The 22,640-nt window shown below is 34.7% G+C and overlaps 1 protein-coding gene across 1 annotated transcript; it reads left to right on the forward strand.

Annotated features, from left to right (window-relative positions):
- The first annotated feature begins 3,791 nt into the window (after positions 1 to 3,791).
- LOC127856574 (mucin-2-like) lies at positions 3,792 to 20,072 on the forward strand. The gene is made up of 7 exons (XM_052392871.1): positions 3,792 to 3,960; positions 9,846 to 9,917; positions 16,295 to 16,398; positions 16,561 to 16,762; positions 16,963 to 17,034; positions 19,005 to 19,191; positions 19,789 to 20,072. Exons 1-7 carry the CDS (start codon positions 3,870 to 3,872, stop codon positions 19,820 to 19,822), a joined length of 762 nt encoding a protein of 253 aa, XP_052248831.1. The 5' UTR covers positions 3,792 to 3,869; the 3' UTR covers positions 19,823 to 20,072.
- The last annotated feature ends 2,568 nt before the right edge of the window (positions 20,073 to 22,640 follow it).

The raw sequence follows: 22,640 nt of genomic DNA on the forward strand, positions 1-22,640 counted from the left end.
TATCCCTATCATAATATTGCCCCGTTGCCACAATGCTGATAAGCGAGAATTTATTTTGTATTGGTCTCCCCGCATTCAATGAGAACAGACTTATAAAAAAAAGTGAACTTACAAAATAAATGCGTTAAATAATTTAATATTTGAATTGTGTTCCTTATACCGTTTAATAGTGTTCGTGACATTATGCCTAACCCCGATGAGAATCATGTCCTTATATCAATAAACCCAAAGCATTTTCGTGGCCGTTTTGCATAGATCCCTGATGTGATTATCGTTGCTTACTTAATGTTTAAAGCTACTGGCTTAAAATATGTTGATATCCATTTATGGATTGCAGTAGATACATATTGCCGTAAATACCGGGTATATTTGAGGATATTTGACCGATAATGTAAAAAAAACAGCAATGGACGCTACGTATTACTGTGTTCACGCTTTGCAGTAGTTCTCGAGTACTACTACTACTACTACTACTTCTACTACTACTACTACTACTACTACTACTACTACTACTACTACTACTACTTTTAGTACTACTACTACTACTACTACTTCTACTACTACTACTACTACTACTACTACTACTACTACTACTACTACTTCTACTGCTACTACTACTACTACTACTACTACTACTGCTACTACTACTACTTCTACTACTACTACTACTACTACTACTACTACTACTACTACTACTACTACTACTACTACTACTACTACTACTACTACTACTACTACTACTACTACTACTGCTACTACTACTACTGCTACTACTTCTACTACTACTACTACTACTACTACTACTACTACTACTACTACTACTACTACTGCTACTACTAATACTACTACTACTACTACTACTACTACTACTACTACTACTGCTACTACTACTACTACTACTACTACTACTACTACTACTACTACTACTACCACTTCTACTACTACTGCTTCAACAACAACAACAACAACTACTTCTACTACTCCTACTACTACTACTACTACTACTACTACTACTACTACTACTACTACTACTACTACTACTACTACTACTACTTCAAGATTCAGGCAAAAAATAATGAAAATGAGTCATACGTTCTACAACAACTTGATAAGTGTCTCAATGATAGTATAAACTGGATGACAACTTTCAAGCTGCAAATTGAACCAAGCAAATCAAGAAAATCATTTATACGGAACAAGGCAACACTTATCTCAAATGTCATATAAATTTTCATGTTGGAAGATGCATGGTCAATTGCACATCACGAAGAAGTGCCCAAATTGCCCTGTTAGACTCTAGTAGTCGTCTGAGATCAGCGCGACGATGAGAGAGAGAGAGAGATCGATGTCTAGCTCTCTATCGCTAGAAGAGAGATAGCGCTTGCTCTCTGTATCTCTCTCTCTTTCTCTCTTCTCGCTCTCTCTCCCTCATCTCTCTTCTCTCTCTCTCTCTCTCTCTCTCTCTCTCTCTTCTTCTCTCTTCTCTCTCTCTCTCTCAGTTTTTCTGTCTTCTCTTTGAAATTGTTTTGGCGAAGTTGCTTATCATCGGGCTTTTCCAAGCGCAAGAAATTATCGCCTATATTAAAAAAAACGATAGGTAATAAGATATCTAGAAATTGTATCTATAAGTAAAAATATCTGTGTCATAATATTGTCACATCAACGCACTATGCATACGCGATATTTTTGTTATTTATAAATAAGGCTCCTTCTGCATTACATCAGAACCTATATAGCAAAAAACGTCCACGTCACGTAAACGCGTTAAATATTAATTGTATTGGAATTTGTTCTTAATAAAGTTTAATTCTGTTCGTGACATTGTGACTTTTCTTTAATGTTTGAAGCATTTACCCGGATTAGAACGTCCGCGTATCAATAAACACGAATACATTTATTTTGACCGTTTAGTACAGATCCTGATGGAATTCTCATCGCTTTCTCAATATTAAACCCTACCGCCTTAAATATTTAGATAGTCATATGGCTTTCACACAGAGCTGTTCATCCTACAAACATTTTATTGGTTGAATCAGGCGTCAAGGCACTAACCAACAGTTTTGCACTGTGTGAAAACATGCCATTTGATTGGATAGTATAAGCTCTTTTTAAACACATGTTTATAACAATTTTCGCAAATATCATATTTGCTTGAAATCATAGTGAAACAGTGATGGCTTTTTTGCTTCAAACACATATGAGACTCCTGTTTTTCTTGTGTTTGCATGGACTTAACTGTGATTTCACAACAGGGGCTATTTCAGGTAGACATTTAAAGCATTTTAGATTGGTAAAACACAAATAAACCCAGTTAAACATCGAACCTATACATTATAATCATTACATGATAAATTACACTCTTAATAACATATAATTCCATTTATTCGAACAATACATAATGAACACATTTAGTGAATCTTGGAATTGGTATATTTTAATTCAATAACGAATTTCGGAATTTAAACTGTTATAACAGCTGCCAGGAATGTTAAGATAAATATAAACAGCATTTACACTATGGCATTGGCAAAGGCCTCGCCATATATTGTTATTTAAATGTGGTTCAACGTATTACAGGAGCTAGTTCCAAATCGAAGGCTATTGTAACATCGCTTTATATGATACATACGGACCGTCCGCCAGGGTATCAACGCGTGTACCAGTGGTCAGCTTGGATCAATACGACTACACTGGACAATGGCCACGGTGACATAGAGGTCGGTATAATAAACGTACACACCACAACAATGTCTTTAAATTATAACTCAAACACACAAATACCAATTAAATAGTATCTCACTGCATGCAAACTAGCAATGTTAATTGATAGTTTTGTTTAAAAAACAACAACATTTGTTTATGGTAATTTCAAGACTTCAAAACTCAATTCGAACCATGCAACAAACAATGAGCTGTAATTAAATGGTATACTGCAAAGAGGCGGGCGATTAACACGGGGATACCGGTATATTCGATAGTGCACAACTTTTGATGGCTTGAAATCAATGCCGTTTTTCATTTGGTCTTAGCGTTGATGATGTGCGTATCTTATAAAACCCCTGTGTATTCCATTATGAAATATGATTGTGTAGGACATTCTTTTAGAAAGATCGTTTGCACAAAGTATGCTTAAACCGTACGTTGTTAAAAAATACGCATACTTTTGTTCAGTTATTTACATGAAATAGATCATTTTCTTTTCGTTAAAGCCTGGTGGATCTTAATAAAACATTTTTCTCCTGACAATTTTCTAAAATTGCACTGCCCTCAAGCAAATATTCCGAACAGGATTTCAATAAAAATGCAGCAAAAATGCAATTCTTAATAACATGGTTGAAGGCTAGTACAATACATTTACGTTCAGATTGACCTATAATACAACAGATTCGATTTATTTCTTAATAATCACAGTAACATAATCTCAATATGAGATAATTTTTAAATACCAACGATTGTTTCTTCCTAACCATTTGCGTAAGGTTTAGACGTTTAACACTTTAAAAACTTTAAAGGTTAAAGATCGGCTTTGTTTGATGTGCACAGAAAAAGAAAGGTGGTAAAATACCACACAATTTTATTTGAATTTGCATGTTATTAATCTCATGTTACTTTCATAGTATTAACAGAAGTGTGTTTACTATTGCCCATGTTTATAGTTAAGCGTTAGGCATTTACAAGACTTAATAGTTTACCATAGGTTAATATTGACATTTAAACTTTCTAAATCGGATATAAAAAATAAGTTATGTTTCACTTGTCAGTCGTGTTGCGCTCGAGAAACATATGTCTTCTGTGGAAAAAACGACAGCGTGGACTGTCAGACAATAGACGGCAACAACTTCTATGGTAGAATAGTGCAGTGTCCCATTATGAATGATACCGTGTGTTTGAAGGCTGATTACCCATCCATACAATGCAGAGACTACATGATCCGATACTCGTGTAAATACACTGACACAGGTAACTAGTCCGAACTATTGTATTTGTGCCTTGAATGTATAAGCTGTTTTTGCCTTAGTGCATATACACAATTCTATCCCGTTGTAAAATGATTAAACAAAAACCCGACCACTCTTAAACAGATTTGCAACTAAACATGTATTCTCATAAAGGCATGTTTAACCCAACTCTTGTTTTGTTAATAACTAGTTATTTATGTATAAACTACGGAATCCGGATAGTGCCATCTATAATCTCGCACTTCTTTCATCAAGAGCGACACTTGCCACACGAAGCGATACTTGGTTATATTTTTCTTGACAGTTGCAGCGAAGCACGATATATTTAACACGATATATCGCCTTTTTGGCTACCTACACAAGGGCGATATATCGTGTTAAATATATCGTGCGTCGTCGCGACTGTCAAAAAAAAGATCAAGTGTCGCCGTGACTATCAAGAAAAATATCGTGCGTCGCCGCGACTGTCAAGAAAAAGATCAAGTATCGCTTCGTGTGTCTAGTGTCGCCCTTGATGAAAGAAGTGCGAGATTATAGTTGGCACTATCGGGATTCCGTAATAAACGTATTTCGTAGAAACTTTAAGACAGGATCAAGTAAATATTAATTTAATATATCCCGTAGATCTTATTAAACTTGATCCATGATTTGACGACCATATTTGTAAACGATCAATATCTTTTTGAAGTAAATTGTCACCAATATGACATCTAAAATGTATAGTTTCATTGAAAATCACTACAACGAAAACATCAATCAAGCATGTACTAAATAAATACCAATTTTAATTGCTCAGTTTCACGAATGTCAACTTAGTGTTCTCATGGCCATTTGACACATGTGTATCAGCGATTACAATCCGCTGAATGCCAATGAAATGTTAGTCTATTCCAAAATACGGGTCCCGGCTACAAATAGTTAAAGGTCGTGTCCTAATGCCAATGTTAAACTTGCCTTATTTCAGTTTTATAATTTTTGTATGAGGTAATGTGTAATGTGATATTGCCATAATACAATAAGTAACACTTACAGTACGAGCATGTGTTAAACTACGTGGCTGCTTTCACAATCGCCCTGTCTGCAATGGTCTATTGGCATACACTCCTTTGTCACAATTACTAAATATTTTCATTATATAATTCGATGTAAAAGCGACAATTTTAGACGGAAATAAATGCAACATTTGCGCATAATCATACCTTTTCATAAAGAGAATCCTAAGCTTAATCGATTTAAGCAATAAAAAAGATACGTCATGTACATGCCAAGAAAGAACTCGACACAAGTAAAACACGAATGTTTATACATCCTCTTATTTTCGACCGTTTTATAATTGAATGTAATCTTTTTCAGCGTATGTTTTACTATAGTCTCTAACTTTATCCTATTTCAGAGATTTACTAGTAACACATATGATTACCCTATCGATATCTCCAAAAATACAAACCAGAACAACAGTCTTAAGTGTAAAGCATGCCTTCGAGTAAAACGTGATGATTTCTTTAGAGAGTACAGCCCTACTTGACTCGATTATTTAGTATAATGTAACCTTGTAACATGACACCATTATTTAGATAATATTACATTGTCAATCAACTATTAGAAAATATTATTCTTTATATTAACTTCAGAAAACAATAATATGCGAAATCAACACTTATTGAATAATTCGCTTTGAACATGCGAAACGTTGTCCAAAAGAGTCAGAGCTCCATGGATTTTGATTTTGTTAATGAAACATTGAATAAAGTATTCTTAAAAAAATGTGTGATATTTCTAGTTGATATCTTTAGCTGTTTTTTTAATAGAAATTTTAACTAGTTTTAACTTTATTTTAAGCAAATGTGTCATGTAGACATGTACACATGTAAACACTATTCGAAATATAAGGATAACAAAATTGAATGTGCTTTGGATAGGAAAACAAAGTCGATGTGTTACACTGTTATTTATTCCTCTCCGTTTGTGTGGGGTTGGGACTGCAGACAGTGTGGGCAGATGTTGAACTGTAAGTGTTTAGTTTACATGTAATAAGGGTAGGAGAAGACCATATTTAAGATAAATATAAAAACAACTTTTGTATATTAATCGTTTTGTTGTAGAGCAGTAGAGAGCCGATTACACGTATTTCGCAAAACGTTTAGTTGCTATAATATATCGATGTACAGCGCGGAACAACAAATCGTTTTCTGCACAAGATAATCGGTCTTTGTCTTGTAACAGATTATATGTAGGCACATTATGTCGGCAGACTATATGCTTGCGTGCGTGGTTTTTGTCATTTTGAATGTGTCTTAAGGTGTATCCGTCTTATTGGGTATGATTTATGTTTAAAATCAGATCGGACATGTAGGGTGGTGAAAGTCCATGTGTCATGTAAAAAATAAAAGTAGGAGATGTTGTTTCCTTCTTCCGAGAGTGTATTCCATGTTAAGTCGTCAAGGAGCTTGTGGATGCTTCAATATTTTGTTGCTCCTGTACATATATGGAAAGCTTCTACGTGGGCTGATTTGAGTTCTTTTAAATTCCCTTGTATTATTGTTTAATTTGAGTTGCAATGCTATGAGGTTAAATTTAATGTGCAATTATATGTATCATGAATATTGATGGGTCAAGTGTGAGGTTGAGCGCTCTAAAACCGGTTTAAACCCCCAATGCTTTGAATTGACCGTTCCAAGGCGGTGACCCCAGCTTTATTCTTCTATGTGTGTATGTTGTTTCGTAATATGCTGTTTCGTACTGTTTTGGCAAATGGTCACTTGCCTTAAATAAAGGTCCAACTAATTGTTTATAATGAGAATGAACTACTGCCTCAGCAGCTGGAGTTTCACTTCTTTATATTGCTTTAGATATTCGCTACAATGATCCTAGACAGCATCAGACTATTCACTTTTATGGCAAATAAGCACACAGTACATTTGTTTGAGACAGGAGTGATTTATGTAGTATTTAAGCGAGCTGTGGATATCGATAAGTCGCCAAGCTATTTTCAAGGTTATTGCGATATAAGCATTCCATTTTGTAAGACCATGTGCTTGTGCCAAATTCTTGGATATGTTAAGACTCCTAAATTAGAGATTGGTGATGCTGTTAACTTCTTTTCCTGCTGAACAAAAATTTTCAGTTTTCTCAGATTAACGAGTAAAGTAAACACTGGAACCACGAATGTATGGTTGCAATGTCGTTGTTTAACATGTAAAGATTGCTGTCGTCGGCAAAGAGCCGGATGTTTAAATTGACAGCAGAAAAGATATCGCTAATGTTAGCGAAGAAGAATAAGGGGTAAAGGATTGGGCCTTGAGGAACGCCTGTTTTATTTGGCGATAGAATGGTATACAGTTTGCAATCACAAAACGTTGTTTACGATTTGACATAATCTAGTTAGGAAGAGGGTCACGTTATCCAAACTACGAAAGTATTGTGATTAGACCACGATACCAGACTCGGGCAAAATCCTTTGAAAGATTGCAGAATACGGCACGCACTTCCTTACTGTCGTTAATTTTCGTATGTTTGTCGTTGTAAAGACATCAAAGATGATTAATGGTCCAATCACCTTTGATGAATCCAGATTGGAAAAAGATAAGAAGATTATTTGTCGTTAGATTATAACATATGTTTTTGTGTAAACAGCGCATCATTAGTTTTCCGGGGGAACTAAGTAGGGAAATAGGGCGGTAGTTGGAGGGTTTCGAATTATCTGATTTTTGGAAGATATACGTAACGTAGGCAAGCTTTCACGTATTAGGGAAATACGAATTGTACATGAGCTTATTAAAGAAAGCTAAAAGAGGTAAAGAAAGTTCGAGTATGCCTTCTTTAAGAAGCCTTGGACTTACCATGTCTTGACAACTTGCTTTGCTTGGGAAAAAGAAGCAAAAAGAGCGTATTGAACGTCTTTGGGCGTAATGGTGATGCTTCGCAAAGAGGAATCCGTAAAACGATTAATTGGTGAAGGTGAGTGATCTCGATCGTCGACAGTTGACTGAGAGGAAAACAGTGATGGAGAAGAATAACTTTGTCATTGGCTGTAATTGCCTTGTTTACGAATTGTGGTCGTAAAATGTTAGTTTGTTACTAAATTTCGTGCGTGTTAAAAATGTTCTATGCTATTGCGTAATTTACTTGTGTGCTTTTTAATGACGTTTTTTTTTATGAGAGTTCTAATCATGTTTGATATAAATGGGATGTCATAAGGTCTGAACGTGATTATTTTGCTTGGGATATTATGTGATGCTATCGATAGGCCTCTAGGCCGTCGTTGTCGAGAAGACTGTACCAGTACGTCGTCCGAAGGCCGTCTCTGTAGTTATCATAGTTTCATTTGACGTAGACCCATAAACGTCGTTTGAATTGAGCTAACAAAGCTGGAAAATATGTGATTGTGTTTGCCTAGGTTAAATCGAAAAGTGACCTAGAGTGTTCTGTGATGTGAGTTGATGAGGAGATAAGATGTTCAGAGTTGTATAATCCACAAAGTTTATTATTTTATTTGGGGTTTGGCTGAGGACTTTCATATAAAGTCTCCAGTGATAATGGTATTATAGCAAGCCAGGGTAAACGATTGATTAATATTGTTTTCCAGGAAGGTCCAGCAAGATATTGTTTTTACTTGTTGATTACTCGACCTAAAGAGAGTCGGGGCCATTCATAGACAGATCTGTCGCATGGAAGCATGGGTACATTCTCGAACGTATATAGCTACACCGCCGCCAAGACGATTTATACGGTCACTGCGCTATGGTTGCTTAAATTCGATAAAGCGATGTCATGGTCAAGTATGGAGTTTAGCCAAGTTCCGTAAGGACGAGTGCGTCGTATGGATGTTCCTCGACTTCTAGGATGTCAAGCTTTAGTCTAAGACTATGAATATCCAGGTGCATGATGATGAGTCCGTTGTCGTTGAAGTAATGACTGTAATCTGAGTGTAAAGAACTACTTGGTGAGTTAGGACCGGGGTTATGGTGGATTTCACCAGAGCAAAGAAAAGCTAAGGAACATATAGTTTGTTTGCTGTACATCTTGGTATGATAAATGAGGTTTAGCAAAAGGAACTAGGTTTGTGGTAGGGTGGGCGGCATGATTGCTAAGGGTAGAACGTCATTTGACAAGGTAGTGTGATGTCTGGAACAGTTGGGTTTAAGCCATGCCGCCTTTACAGATGAAGACAAGGTGTGTTTGTTGGATTTCACACTCGCCAACGGAGACAGTGTAATTAGAAGGTTACAAAGAAAATAAAAGAAAATAAATGAATGGAAAGAGGTCATATATAATGCTTAAAGACATGGTGATTAAGGGCATCGTTGTTTAAATTGAGGCCACGGAAAACAGTATTTTCAAACATGGGTATCAAAGAAATAGTTTCTAATGAAGGTCGTGTGGCTAAGGATAAAAACATTTCGTAGTTAAGTTAAAAGTAAAGTATTGGCTGTTTAAATACGCCGCAGCAGCCTTGTTTTCGGTGAAATGGTTAGATAACTTGTCCCAATATAGCAAACCAATACATTATGATATTTAAAATAAAACAAAAACATGATTTGTTTGTACATAGTTTTCAAATATCGTGTACATGGCATCAAATATAGTACATGGCAAAACAAAACACTTTGATGCTGTAAAAAAGAAACGACATCAAAAACACGGTGGATAAGGACATGTCAGATAATTAACAAAATACTTGAATGTATATTAGTATGGATGCTCTAGAGGTATGACCTGTTAGGCAAGCATGAAAAGGTGATAAGTTTAAATGTGCAGAAATTGCAATCAGCAATCATCTGGCACAATAAGGCAACGCGATTTCAACAATGATCGATGGATTTAACGTGAGAACACCTGCTAATGCTAATTGCGTTCTTGCAATAATGTTTTAGACATTCATTCCAGCATACTTTGATCCCCAACCTGCGTTGCCCATCAAGTTACCCGAAGAAGCGACAAGACCTTTAGCAGTAACGGGTATGTGTATAACACTCTAACTTAAGGCTCGCAGCGGATACCTGTCAAGGTAAAAATGTATCACGCTGGTAGGTAGTATAATATCGCCAAAAATCAATATAACTGGTATTTATTGTTAATTACGATACAATACGACGATTTTCTAAACTAAATGTATAAGTTGACAAAACCTATTTACTACGCCACGAAATTGCTACCATTGAACGCTACGATTAACAGCGTATATAAGCATGTATACTAGACCACTATGATTTGCAGCTGATTGAAAAAAATATTCGAAATGATTATATCTGTAGGAAGACAAACGAAGCAATAAAGTGATTAACACAAACGCCAGCACGCGCGCGCACGCACGCACGCCCACATCCCTACACCTACACATATGTGTGCGCATGCGTCAGCAAGGTTGTTTGGAAAATTTTAAGTGGAGATAAAATATATTTTATTAGTAATAAACGTTATAAACAATAAATGAAATGTGACAAGTATGTGAGAAATTAGTGTACACCTTTTCTGTGGATTATAAATGCCTACAAAGCGAAAAAACAGTTCATCTGGGACAGTTCAAGTATAAACACAAACGAGAAAGAGTACGCGTTCAAAGGGAAATACGGCGGACAATCGGAGCTTTGCAAATATCTCAGGAGCAGCGACATCCACACCCACGAACGCAACTAAGTCGCCACAGTTAAATTGTTCATTGTTGCAGGCAAGTCAATGTTTCAATACAATGCCACCGCAGCCATGTAACTTTAACAGTAACAGTGATTTCAACAGTAGTCAATTCATGGCGTCATCGGGGTATGGACAATGCAATATGCCGACAACCCCCAATCCAATTTATTCACAGCAAAATACAGAGTTAACCGCACTGTTCAATATGCTTTTGAACAGGATGGTCAATACTGATAGAAAACCTGGAAAGTAAGAAACAATCCAAGCAACAATAGATACTCTGACGGTGAAAAGTGAGTGCATGGTCAAAAATGTTTCCCAAATTGAGAGCAAAATCCTAGAAATTCAACAAAGTCGACAACTTGGCAGCAATATGCTTGATAATAAAAATAAAATCCGAAGAAAATTGAATTTTTAGCTGGACGTTTGAAAGAACATAAACAAAAAGTCTAATAGATTGTCTCCTATGGATTAATTTTGATAAACACTATTTTAATACTTAATATATAGTACCCGAAAATTCACCTGTTAACTTTAGATTTAATGGGAATATTTTTATTTATTGAATCGGATATTAATAATTTCAGCGAGCTAGGTGCGGGTTATGTTACGAGAGATACACATTCAAGAATGAAACGAACGTTATATTATATTGCGTATGATCGTAGTTTATTTTATCTCAATTTTATAAACATCGACCATCCTATGTCTAGGGAAACTTGTGATTTGAATTCATACCGCTTCGGGGACGCATTGTAGGTTTATGTATGGCCCCACATGTTCGAGTTGTAAAGGTAGATTACATAAAGATAAGAATATTGGAAGAATAACGTCTTTTACACGTAATTGGCATAGTTTAATTGACTGTTTACACGGTCGGTAAACTTTGAAAATAATTGTGCATTTTGAAATAAGAGATTTTTATGAATGTTCTAATCATGCCATTTTGAATATAATCCAAAAGCTGGAACAACTAGAAAAATATACGCGAGGACCAATACCATTTGTTAAATGAAATTCTATTTCTGAATTATCGAGCGATATTGCAAATCTTGAGTCATGTCGAATACGCGGGATAGAAAATAACGATGAAACAGACGACCTAATTTCAATTTTTATCCAGTATGTTAAGTCTAAAGGTGATCTGCTTTTTGCTCTATTTAATCCGATTCAAATAAATTCGATTCATACGACAAAAATAAAAAATAAAATATAATGAGGAGTGTGAACAAAAAAGTAAATAATGTAAGGATGCTTTCTACCAATATAACAAAACTTACAACGAAACCAATCGCCAGTCAGTATTTAAAAAAAGGAATCATACAAATATTATTGTCTTAAAGGTCAGCCAGATTTTGATCGTATGTTAGGACGCAAGATGGACAGCATTAAATATCAAAATCACATACATAATTTTGGAAAATGTTCAAAAAATAAGATCCAAAAACCCGAACGGAGAAACAATTGATTTAAAGAGAAAATTAAGGTAATAATGAGAACAATGTAAATTTTGTTCGCAATATTGACAGCAACCGTAACTCTGACAGTTCTTACCCGGAACTCGATAGACACATATCACTTGAAGACATTGTCAGGGCCACAAACGGAATATGTAATAATAAGGCATGTTCTTCGGACTCTTTTATTTACGAATATTTTAAAGAAAGATCCAATGTAATAGTAAACGCATTGAAACGTTTATTTTTTCATATTCTTAAGTCTGGAAAATTCTCACACAGCTGGTCGTATAAGCAATAAACACAAACTATTTTGCTGTTTTGTCGATAATTTAAAGCCATATGACTTAACGGATCGCATGCATCTGCGGTTTAAACTCTTATATTATGGGAGCACAGGTGGAAGTAACGTACCCAGGATAGTATTTTTCATATATATATTTTTAGGAGCCCAATATATTCAAATAAATATATAAAATCATGTTTAATGAGAAAAAAATTGACAAAGAGCCATGAAAAAAAAATCCCCATCCTCTGATATTGGAATCATAACAAGGTCATTAACTAGAATTTATCATAGACTTGTCTTCGCGGGCCGCAAAAATGTCAAAAGTAGCTTTAATCAAAAGCATACATTGATCCTCCTATGGGCTATTAGACAACATTTCAAAAAAAGTTCACTTTAAAAAAATCTGTCCAGCCGTTAACTCACAGTCGGTCGAAAACCGAGCAATATTTCGAGTCCGTTTGTCAACCCGAATAAATCTTCTACAGACTTTCAAACAATATTTTTGAGTTTTTGCCCCTTAATCGATAGCTCGCGTCCTATTCCTTTGAAACAACGAAGCGTGTCAAATAATGCATAGCCCATAGGAGGATCAATGGATGCTTTTGATTAAAGCTACTTTTGACATTTTTGCGGCCGGCGAAGACAGGTCTATGATAAATTCTAGTTAATGACCTTGTTATGATTTCAATATCAGAGGGTGGGGATTTTTTTTCATGGCTCTTTTTTCAATTTTTTTCTCATTAAACATGATTTTATATATTTATTTGAATATATTGGGCTCCTAAAAATATATATATGAAAAATACTATCCTTGGTCCGTTACTTCCACCTGTGTATGGGAGCTATGAAAAATTGTTGTCCGTTTTTTGATCTTTGTATAATCAGATTAAAGTTTGTGATAAACATGTGAATAGTATTTCAAGAAACATATGAATAGTATTTCCTTTTTTTAATCCGACATCGCTTCAAGTTGAGATATGTTCCGTAAATATGTTTTCATTATTCTTAAATGATATTGAGTTGCACTTACAAGCTGATATAAATGCGGGCATAACTTTTGATGAATTATCAATCCATCTTCTATTATTCTCCGATTACGCAGTATTAATCTCTGAATCCGTTGATGGATAACAATCTTCCATGAACAATTTGATTGAGCACGAAGTGGAATATAAACGTCAATGTCGACAAGACAAATATTGTCATCTTTCATAAAGACAATTTAAAAAAGGGACAAAATTGAATTTATCTCGTGAACAATTTATATATCCTGGGAAAAGTTCTGTCAAGCAGCGGCGCATTTATACAAGCCACACATACTTTAACAGGCAAAGTGCTTAGGGCGATGAACTCATTATTTATTGTTATAAAATCGTTGAATGTACCTGTTGAATTCATGTTTAATGTGTTTGATGCATATGTTGCCTCGATTCTTAATTATTGAAGGTGTGGGCATTAATTTAAGCTGAACATATTAAGCGAGACAAACGTAAATTCTGCAAATGGCTTTTAAATGTGAAAGCTTCAGACTTTTGAACGCTTTGTATGCCGAAGTAGGTAGAAACCAGATGCATTTATGTCGTTATTTTTGAATAGTAAAATATTTCTTAAATTTGTCTAACGAAAAATCGTCAAACTGTATTTAAAGCAATACTATTCGTAGAATAATAATGGCATACAAATAAATCAGGAATAAGATATTGATGTTAAATGTCTTTGTCTGTTGGAAAATAGTAATTTTGATATTTACTAGATTTAAATATTGCAGAAGGATTGAATCAGCAGTTGAAATAACAATTATTGGATTACTGAACAGCCCTGTTATTACAACACGGACTACAAGAGACTGAATCAATCAGACACGCTTTAAAGCTTTTATATCGTCTTCTGAGCTCGACTTCAAAATAAGTTGATGAGTAAAAAGGATCTTTCAAAAGTGTTGAAAAAATACCAACAACCTCGGAAAATGCCAGCCAAAGGGGAAGAAAGACCAAAACGCACCAACTCAGAAGTCATCAATTACAATCTGAATGATGGCTGAATCATGCAAAAACCTGAGACCATGGAGCAGTTTCTAAAATTCCTAACACTTTAAATTAAATATATTTTCAAAAGAGAAGAAATTGAAAGCCTGATTACAAACAATCTGTCCTCCATCCTTTCTGAAGAAGAAAAGCGCAATGAAGGAATATTAACCCAATTAAAAAATGACATAGCCTAAGAAATTGAAGAAAAGTTAGATCAAGCTGTTTGCAAACAAGTGCAAGAAAAAGTTAAAGACCTGACTGAACACATCAAGGTTCTAGAGTTCGAAACTGAAACTCAAAATGTAACTATTTCCTCTGTACAAACGATTATAGTCAAAGCATTTTAAATAATACAGTAAATAAAAATGCACAAAAGTGCATTGAATCTATAAAGTTCTCACATTTTAACGAGAAGTATTCACGTAAAAATAATATAAAAATAATGGATATATAAAAAGATAACCAGGAATCTATGCCAAATCTACCTTCAAAAGTAATAGGTCTACTGCGGGATAAAGGGGTCAAACTTCAAAACGATCAAATACTTGCAATTGATAGAATCCCAAGTAAGAAAGGGCAAATCAGTTCAAGTCTAACAATTACAAAACAATAATTGTGCGCAAGAGGAAGGGATTTCGCCAGCATGTATATCATGCATGTACGATGTGAATCTAAATTTTGTTTTACGGATCATTTTAATTTCCTGCAACGATATCTATTCATACGACACACGAACACTAACTCCGATCCTAATAAAAAGACGAATGCTTCGGTTATTGTAGGAAAATATGTACGAAATCTTCGTCACAATTGGCTCGGGGCGCTAATTTTTCTTTACTGCATTTTATGAAATTCGTCTTTAATTTATATTATTTTTGCCTATTTTGTGTTATTTTTTTATCAATATGTTACAATGTAGCACATATAAAAATCGTGCATACCCACTTTTATATTAGTTTGCAGGCCGTAGTCGATGACGTAATTAATGATTGACTTCCTGTATGAAACTTTTTAGCTCTTCTAAACGGCTTGGAAGATTTTATTCAAAATTGGATGGAATATTTACGTGATTGTCATGGGGGCTAATTTATTCGTTTAGAGTGTAATTTTATCCGAATGCGTCGATATTGTAACCAGACATATGACCCAAAAGTTTGGCAAATCTTCATAAAATAGACGCTTCTGTCGGAAAGTGATTTAATATACAGAATATCAAGTCATACATTTTATTTATTTTGTGTCTTAAATGACATAATGACAAATGGGAGTCATTAACTACCATATGTTCCATCTAGATTTTTTTTTCCTGAATTAAAGTGGGCGGCAGCTTTCACGTTGTGGATATGAGATAATTGAATGATTATTTTTTAGAATAGCTTAATGACATGTTTATATTATTTTCTTTAATGAAAAGAAAAATAATGAAATGCTTTTTAAAAAGTTCTAAATTAGATTATGCTCAATCTTGGTCGAAAGAAAATTGCTGGGATTATTAAAAATGACGTTAATTATTTCATATTTGGTCTACATTTAGCCTTTTTGCAAAATAAAGCTTACATAGGACAAATCGAAGGACAATTTAGTCAAAAAATTACCCTTTCAGGGGGAGGATGGGAAAACTTTTGCAAACACATTAGAAAAAAGGATTTTGAATATATATACAGATTGACTGTGTTTTTTGCATTAAGAGATTGGTAACAACTATTCATAAATTTTCAATAATTCGAAAAAATTATAAATAACAACTTTTACTAAATACAACACATGGGCTCTTCGTATACGCTTAATATCTTCTCGAAATAAATATCAATCGCAGACTTTTAAACATCTAGAGTAAATATACGCAACTAGTAAACATCATTATGTAACATACTAACTAATTTATCTAGAATGTTTGTAAAATATATCTCTTTAATTAACCAAATATAGTCACAACACCCACAGAAGTTCCGCCTTCTCATCTTTCGTGCTTAAGCCAATGGTCAGCCTGGATAAACATGGACACACCGGACACTGGTGATGGCGACAGAGAGGTATGTATTATGCACAATTCATGACGTAAACTGTGTCTTATTTATTATATTAAATTTATATGTATGATGATCTCAGCGTCACTTTCATAATTTCAAACTATAAAGTTTGATTATTCGTAGCGACATATACATAATTGAACGTGTGGTTTAAATTTTATTTAGTCTTGGAGTTATCAAGAAAAACATACCTTCTGTCCAACTGGCACTATCACCGCTGTTGAATGCCAGACTGTAGACGGTATCCCTTTCCACAATACCTGTGACAATGTGCAGTGTTCCGTAGATAATGGTTCCGTATGTTTGAAGTACCCAAGATTGTGCAGTGACTACATGATCCGATACTACTGCTCTACATGTTCAACCTGTAATTAGTCTGAATATTTAATTTAAAAATAAACTTGTTAATGGTTGATGTTCACAAAAATAAACAATCATGCTGGAAGCTTTTAATCAAACCATAGTTTCAATTTTTGTTTGCCATTATCAAAATGAAAATTGCATGTTTATTACATCTAGAGCGTACATACTTATAATTCAATAAAATCAAAACGTATATCATTCCAGGTCCGTTTCCCATCAGAAATGTGTCTTCCATACAAGTACCGGAAGTCTCGACAAGAACTCCTGCAGTGACGGGTGCGGTAAAAATACTCTGCATTCATGTTGGTAGTTGTCGATAATCATGTCGATAAATTTAAAGTACATGCAACTCATATCTGTACCAAAATAGCTGTATTCACATTTTAAAAATAGTATGTTATTTTAATGACAATAACCGACGATACTTAACATATAACCTACGACAAGCTATTTTCGAGACAATCACAGAGCTACTGACGGCCACTTGTGAAACGTAGTATAAGCTTTTTACTACAGGATGATGATGCATGTTATGCGATACTTCCATAGTACTAGAAAATGGCGATGCTACTCTTGTGACATACTTATAAATGTGTCTAAGCTGTTTTCCACACAATGACTATGCTACATTTGGGCGATATGTATAACAGTGTACAGACTGTAAACTACACATTGATGTTGCTTCTATTTGGCGATAGGTAAAACTTTATACATAATGTTTACTTCACCATGTTGTTTGTTACTTCTATTTGGCGATACGCATAACTGTGTAAATGCTGTGTACAACACCCTTATGATTGTACTGTTGGTGGTTACTTATAACTTTGAACGAGCTGTTTGTTTGCGCACGATAACGCTACGATGCTAATAACAGTACACTAGCTGTTTCAAACACCATTTCGATGCAACCCAAAGCCAATACAATGTTCAAGCTGCATAATTTTCCACGACAGCCCTACTCAATTAGAACTGTGTAAACCACGACTAGACCACGACGATGTTACTCTTATGCGATACGTATCATTTACTCGTTGGAACCATTCACCTTATGTTACGGTTTTTAGAGTTAATATTTTAATGTAGTGTAATTTTAAAGAAGCCTTTTATTTGACTAAAACGATAGTTGTCTTGGTAATTTTTATAAATGTGTTCAGTTTTTTTTAAACAAACCAATGCGTTGTTTACGCACACAAATATATATGTTGCTTATGGGACCACAACCATGCTACGCTGTTGATATACTAAAGATTAATTTCAATTTAAAAGCCCATAAACCCACAAAATCAACGAATAATTCGTACAATATTTCGAAAAAATAAAGTTACCACAAAACAAATCAATGTCCCTTATAGCAGTAGGCAAAATTCTAACGCTAGATGTGATCTGGTAACATAGATTTTACAAGATACAAAATGCTTTTCTTTTTTTGTGGGACAATATATTCAACACATGTTCATGCACCAAGTTAGTGTTCGTGTGTCGTATCAATAGATATCGTTGCGGAAAATTACAATGAAATATATTGTGTCACACAAATATTAAAACGAGCGTCTTGTATCGCTTTGAATCTATGTTACCATACCACATCTAGCGTTGAAATTTTTGCTGTTGCTATAAGGAACACTTATTTTGCATGAGTTTACTTTATTTTACGAATTTTTTTGCGAAATATGCGTTGATTTTGAGTATTTATATTACTTTTAGCTTTCCTTTCCCTCATGAACACTATATTGTGCTCTTATTTATGATTATGTGTTGTATAAGGTGTTCATCGTAATTATAATTTATCAAATGATTTGTATGGATAATGTTACGTTGAAAATGTTTAATTTATACTTTTGTAAAATTGAATTTCAAGAACAAAACTCTCATATGAAAATAAGAGCGATGTCGAAAATATATTGATACATTTTTTTGTTATTTAAACTTATACTTTAAGATAATGAAAAACACAGATATGCAAATTTTGCTTTAAAAGTCACTTGACAGTGCAATACGTATACACAGCATGTGTGCGCATTTTACAAATAAAAACCTGTCAATCAGTTAATGATCGAATACATTTGTTTCAGTGAAAAAGTAATGAATATGTTTATATTATCTAATCAAGTTTCTATTATCCATTTTAACACCCTTGGCCTGTGAGACAGGCGTGGTGAATCGTATTAGTCGAGTGTTTCTTTTCGTAAACATAATATTACTGCTTTTTTGTAAATGTTACCCCCAAATGAAAAATATAATTTCAGAAACTGTTCCAGCAGTAGCAAATGCTACGAACTCTAATGCCGCAGATGAGTGTGCGACATCAACCCACCATTCTCTAACAGATACCTGCAATCCCTTACAACTGGGCGTTGTAGTCGGACTCGTCTCGCTAATATGGTTAATAATCATCATCATCACATGCGTATATTTTACAGCTGTGCAAAAACAGTGAGTCGACTCAATAGTATATGCAATGAAGAACATCTTCAAATTATTTTATGAACATCGTATAGGCATTTCATTAACAAATTATATGGTTAAAATAAACATCTTTTGTGTATTCGAGGAACATATAATATTCTTTTGATGAACATATAAAATGTCTTTGATGAAAATATAAGATGTCTATGATGAACATATTATATGTTTTTTATGAACACCTTATATATATTTGATGAGAATGTCTTTGACATGCTAAATCACTTGATTAACATCCTGTATATATATATATATATATATATATATATATATATATATATATATATATATATATATATATCCTATTTAAGGACCTCTCCATTAAAAATACAATGTTATATCGTCTTTTCAAACACACTGTTATCAAAATGAAACGAATCATGCGATTGCACATTAGAGCATTTCTCGAGCAAACCGAAAACATAAATAATGTGCACACAATACAATTTTGTTTTAATTTGTAAAATTGCGATTACTGCGTCTATCTATATACTATTCAACATCGTTTTAGTGTAATTAAAACTTTGTATTTTTTAAAATAAAATTTACTTTTTATTTATTTTACAGAAAGATCGAAGACAAAAGCGTTCAACGTGCTTAATTCCTTGCCATGAAAACAACGCTTGATATCATCTTTTTGGGACTTAACGAAGAGTAACATGCAAACAATTTCAATTGTACATTTGTCATTAATTTATGTTCACTTGTCTTTATTATCATTTTAATTCAATTGCTAACATTAGAGTGATTTTTTCTTCTATTTTGAGCATGCAAAATGGATATAACAACAATACACAATATGACCGTGGAATTTTTGTTGTGTAAAACTGTCTAAATTCGTTTATTTTAGCGTATCAGAACAACATGGTGTGTGTTATTATCGAGTAAATAGCCCACAAGTTCCGCTCTATTGGTGTTAGAGTAGACTGTCTATATTTACCATAACATCGCTTTTACTTGCCTTCTTCTGTTTATTATTATTTGATTGTTTCTTTTAATTTGTAGGGATTGCGTTCTTAAATGTATTCTTCGGGTAGGGTTCGATATTAAAAACACGTTGAAAGTTATCGATAAGTTTAAAAAACAACAACATATATTTGATGTCTTTAATAACGATTTAAACCCCATTAATTCGTTGATTAATTTAGTCATGCTAGTCTTACTTCAATATCTACCGTGTGGAAATGTTCGAGTAACACCAAATGCTTTGAAAGTATATAGCCGCATGTTTTCTATCATGCATGTAATAGTAAGTTATGCTCCCTCCTAGTTGAGTTAACATCGCTTTAAGTATTAAAAGGTTTTTTAATGACTTTATTAGATTAGGAACTTTGAGCACATAAATACTGGCAATCATTTTCTAGCGACGTAAGAGCTTTGAGTAAAGATTACTACCTCTCAATGGCTTTTGTCGCAAAAAGTTAATAAATATAAGCCACAAGCATTCGTACCAACACTAAGAGTCCAATTTCATGTTTCATTCTTGGAGTACGAGATCATAATTCAGACCAAGGTTGTATTGACGCGACCCGAGGTCATGTCTCGAGGAATTGATTACATTACCCGGAGTCGTATGCTACAATACAGTAGCTCGATGTATAAAACGTGGAAGGGCAGACTCAATGTCAATATTTATAATGACCCCGCAATGGTGATAATGGCATGAACAACTGTACAAATTTGTTACTATATATAGTAAGGTATGTATTATGTATAAATAAATTAAACAAAAAGTGGTGGAATATTGAAAAACATTCTTTATCAATCGGAAACTCATACATATGTATCAAGGGAGCTGTGGTTTTTTTTACGAGCAAGTAAATTTTCGGATTCAAAGGTTTTTTCTGATTCTCTGGACGTTTATTTATGCTCTTGTTTTAATTAATGTTAGTTTTACATAATTACTTTTTACGAGACTGAACGACTTTTCATTCGGAAGCTTAGGTCAAAATAATAATCAAAGCGCTGTAGGCGCTGTAGGCGCTGAAGGCCTGGGGCTAGGTTTAGTGTGACGTAAAATGCATTTAGGATGTTTTGTCCGAATTTCTCCCTTTGTCCAAATTTATACGGATTGACCCTAGCGGTTGAGTGCAGAAGCTCAGAGACTGCAAGAAAAGGCAATAGTTGTGTATATACTACAGTGCACATAGACGGTGGAGGACAACACGATACTGGTTGTGGGAACGATAACCTTTTGTTCAACTCTTCAGATCTGGTAGAGGTTCGTCTACAAAGGCGGTGAAGATATACAACAACAACATGGCCGCAAAAAAACTGTTATTGTTGGCGTCAAATAAATACCTTTTAATAGCCTAAAATAGTTTTCTATTACATAATTAACAGATCAGGAAAACACTCATACTACCTGTGTAATGTGTATACAAAAGAAAATCCACTTAAGCCCAAGTCTCACTTTTGCCGGTAGAGCCCCTGTCCATCCCAGTTTGCTAACGCCGGTCGACCAGCGAGGACCGGGATGATTCGTAGCGTAGATATTTTTTAACGCAGTCACACTATTTCCCGGTGCCGCCCCGGTTGAAGCCGTTCAACAGCCCGGCAGGGTCCCGGTCAACCCGGACTGGCTACGGTTTATCCCGGTCAAGCCCCGGTTGTCGCCGGTAGTGCCCCGGTGAAAGCCGGCAGCGTTCCGGCATAGCCCCGGTTGTCGCCGGTAGTGCCCCGGTGAAAGCCGGCAGCGTCCCGGTAGAGCCCCGGTATACCTAACACCGCCGGCACTCACCGTGTCTATACCAGCATCAGACCCTGGCAGAGCTACGGCAATGCCCCGGTTTCACCCCGGTCATCGCCGGTAATGCCCCGGCAGAGCCGCGGTTAATGCCAGTGACATTCCGGCAAAGCGCCGGTTTTCTTATGTACCGTAGCTATACCGGGACTCAAACGGCATTCATTTAAATGAAAGAAAAGAAAATTGTATGAAAAAGTTAACGCTTTCTGCGCAGATTGAGGGTGTTGACATGTTGATTTTGTCTTCTATCTCCGCATATTTCTAAGTATTGTTGTATTCTGCATTGATCATTAAAGTTTCAATACAATTCACCGTACAATATCTTTTTTGACATTTTCAGTTTTGAACCCCCCAGATTTTTTTCCTACATTTTTTGTGAACCATTTATTTACAAAATTCACTTATATTCATCCAATTGTTGAACAAACAACACTTTTTTAGTATGTGTTAATGGATAAATGCATAATATATATAAATATGATAGTTTATAACATGTAACAAAAGGAATAAAGAAACAAGGGCTGTTTGTAAAACATGCATGCCCCCCATATGGGCTGTCAGTTGTAGTGACAGCCATTGTGTGAATACGTTTTTTGTCACTGTGACCTTGACCTTTAACCTAGTGACCTGAAAATTAATAGGGGTCATCTGCCAGTCATGATCAATGTACCTA

The sequence above is a fragment of the Dreissena polymorpha genome, chromosome 13 (assembly GCF_020536995.1).
Source record: "Dreissena polymorpha isolate Duluth1 chromosome 13, UMN_Dpol_1.0, whole genome shotgun sequence".
NCBI lineage: Eukaryota > Metazoa > Mollusca > Bivalvia > Myida > Dreissenidae > Dreissena > Dreissena polymorpha.

What these genes read in the sequence shown, in the direction of transcription:
- LOC127856574 (XM_052392871.1), top strand. Translation starts at nt 3,870, where the DNA reads ATGAATGATACCGTGTGTTTGAAGGCTGATTACCCATCCATACAATGC. An exon ending in AAGACCTTTAGCAGTAACGG is followed by an intron (nt 9,918 to 16,294) that starts GTATGTGTATAA and finishes AACCAAATATAG; the next exon opens with TCACAACACCCACAGAAGTT. An exon ending in TTTACAGCTGTGCAAAAACA is followed by an intron (nt 19,192 to 19,788) that starts GTGAGTCGACTC and finishes TTTATTTTACAG; the next exon opens with AAAGATCGAAGACAAAAGCG.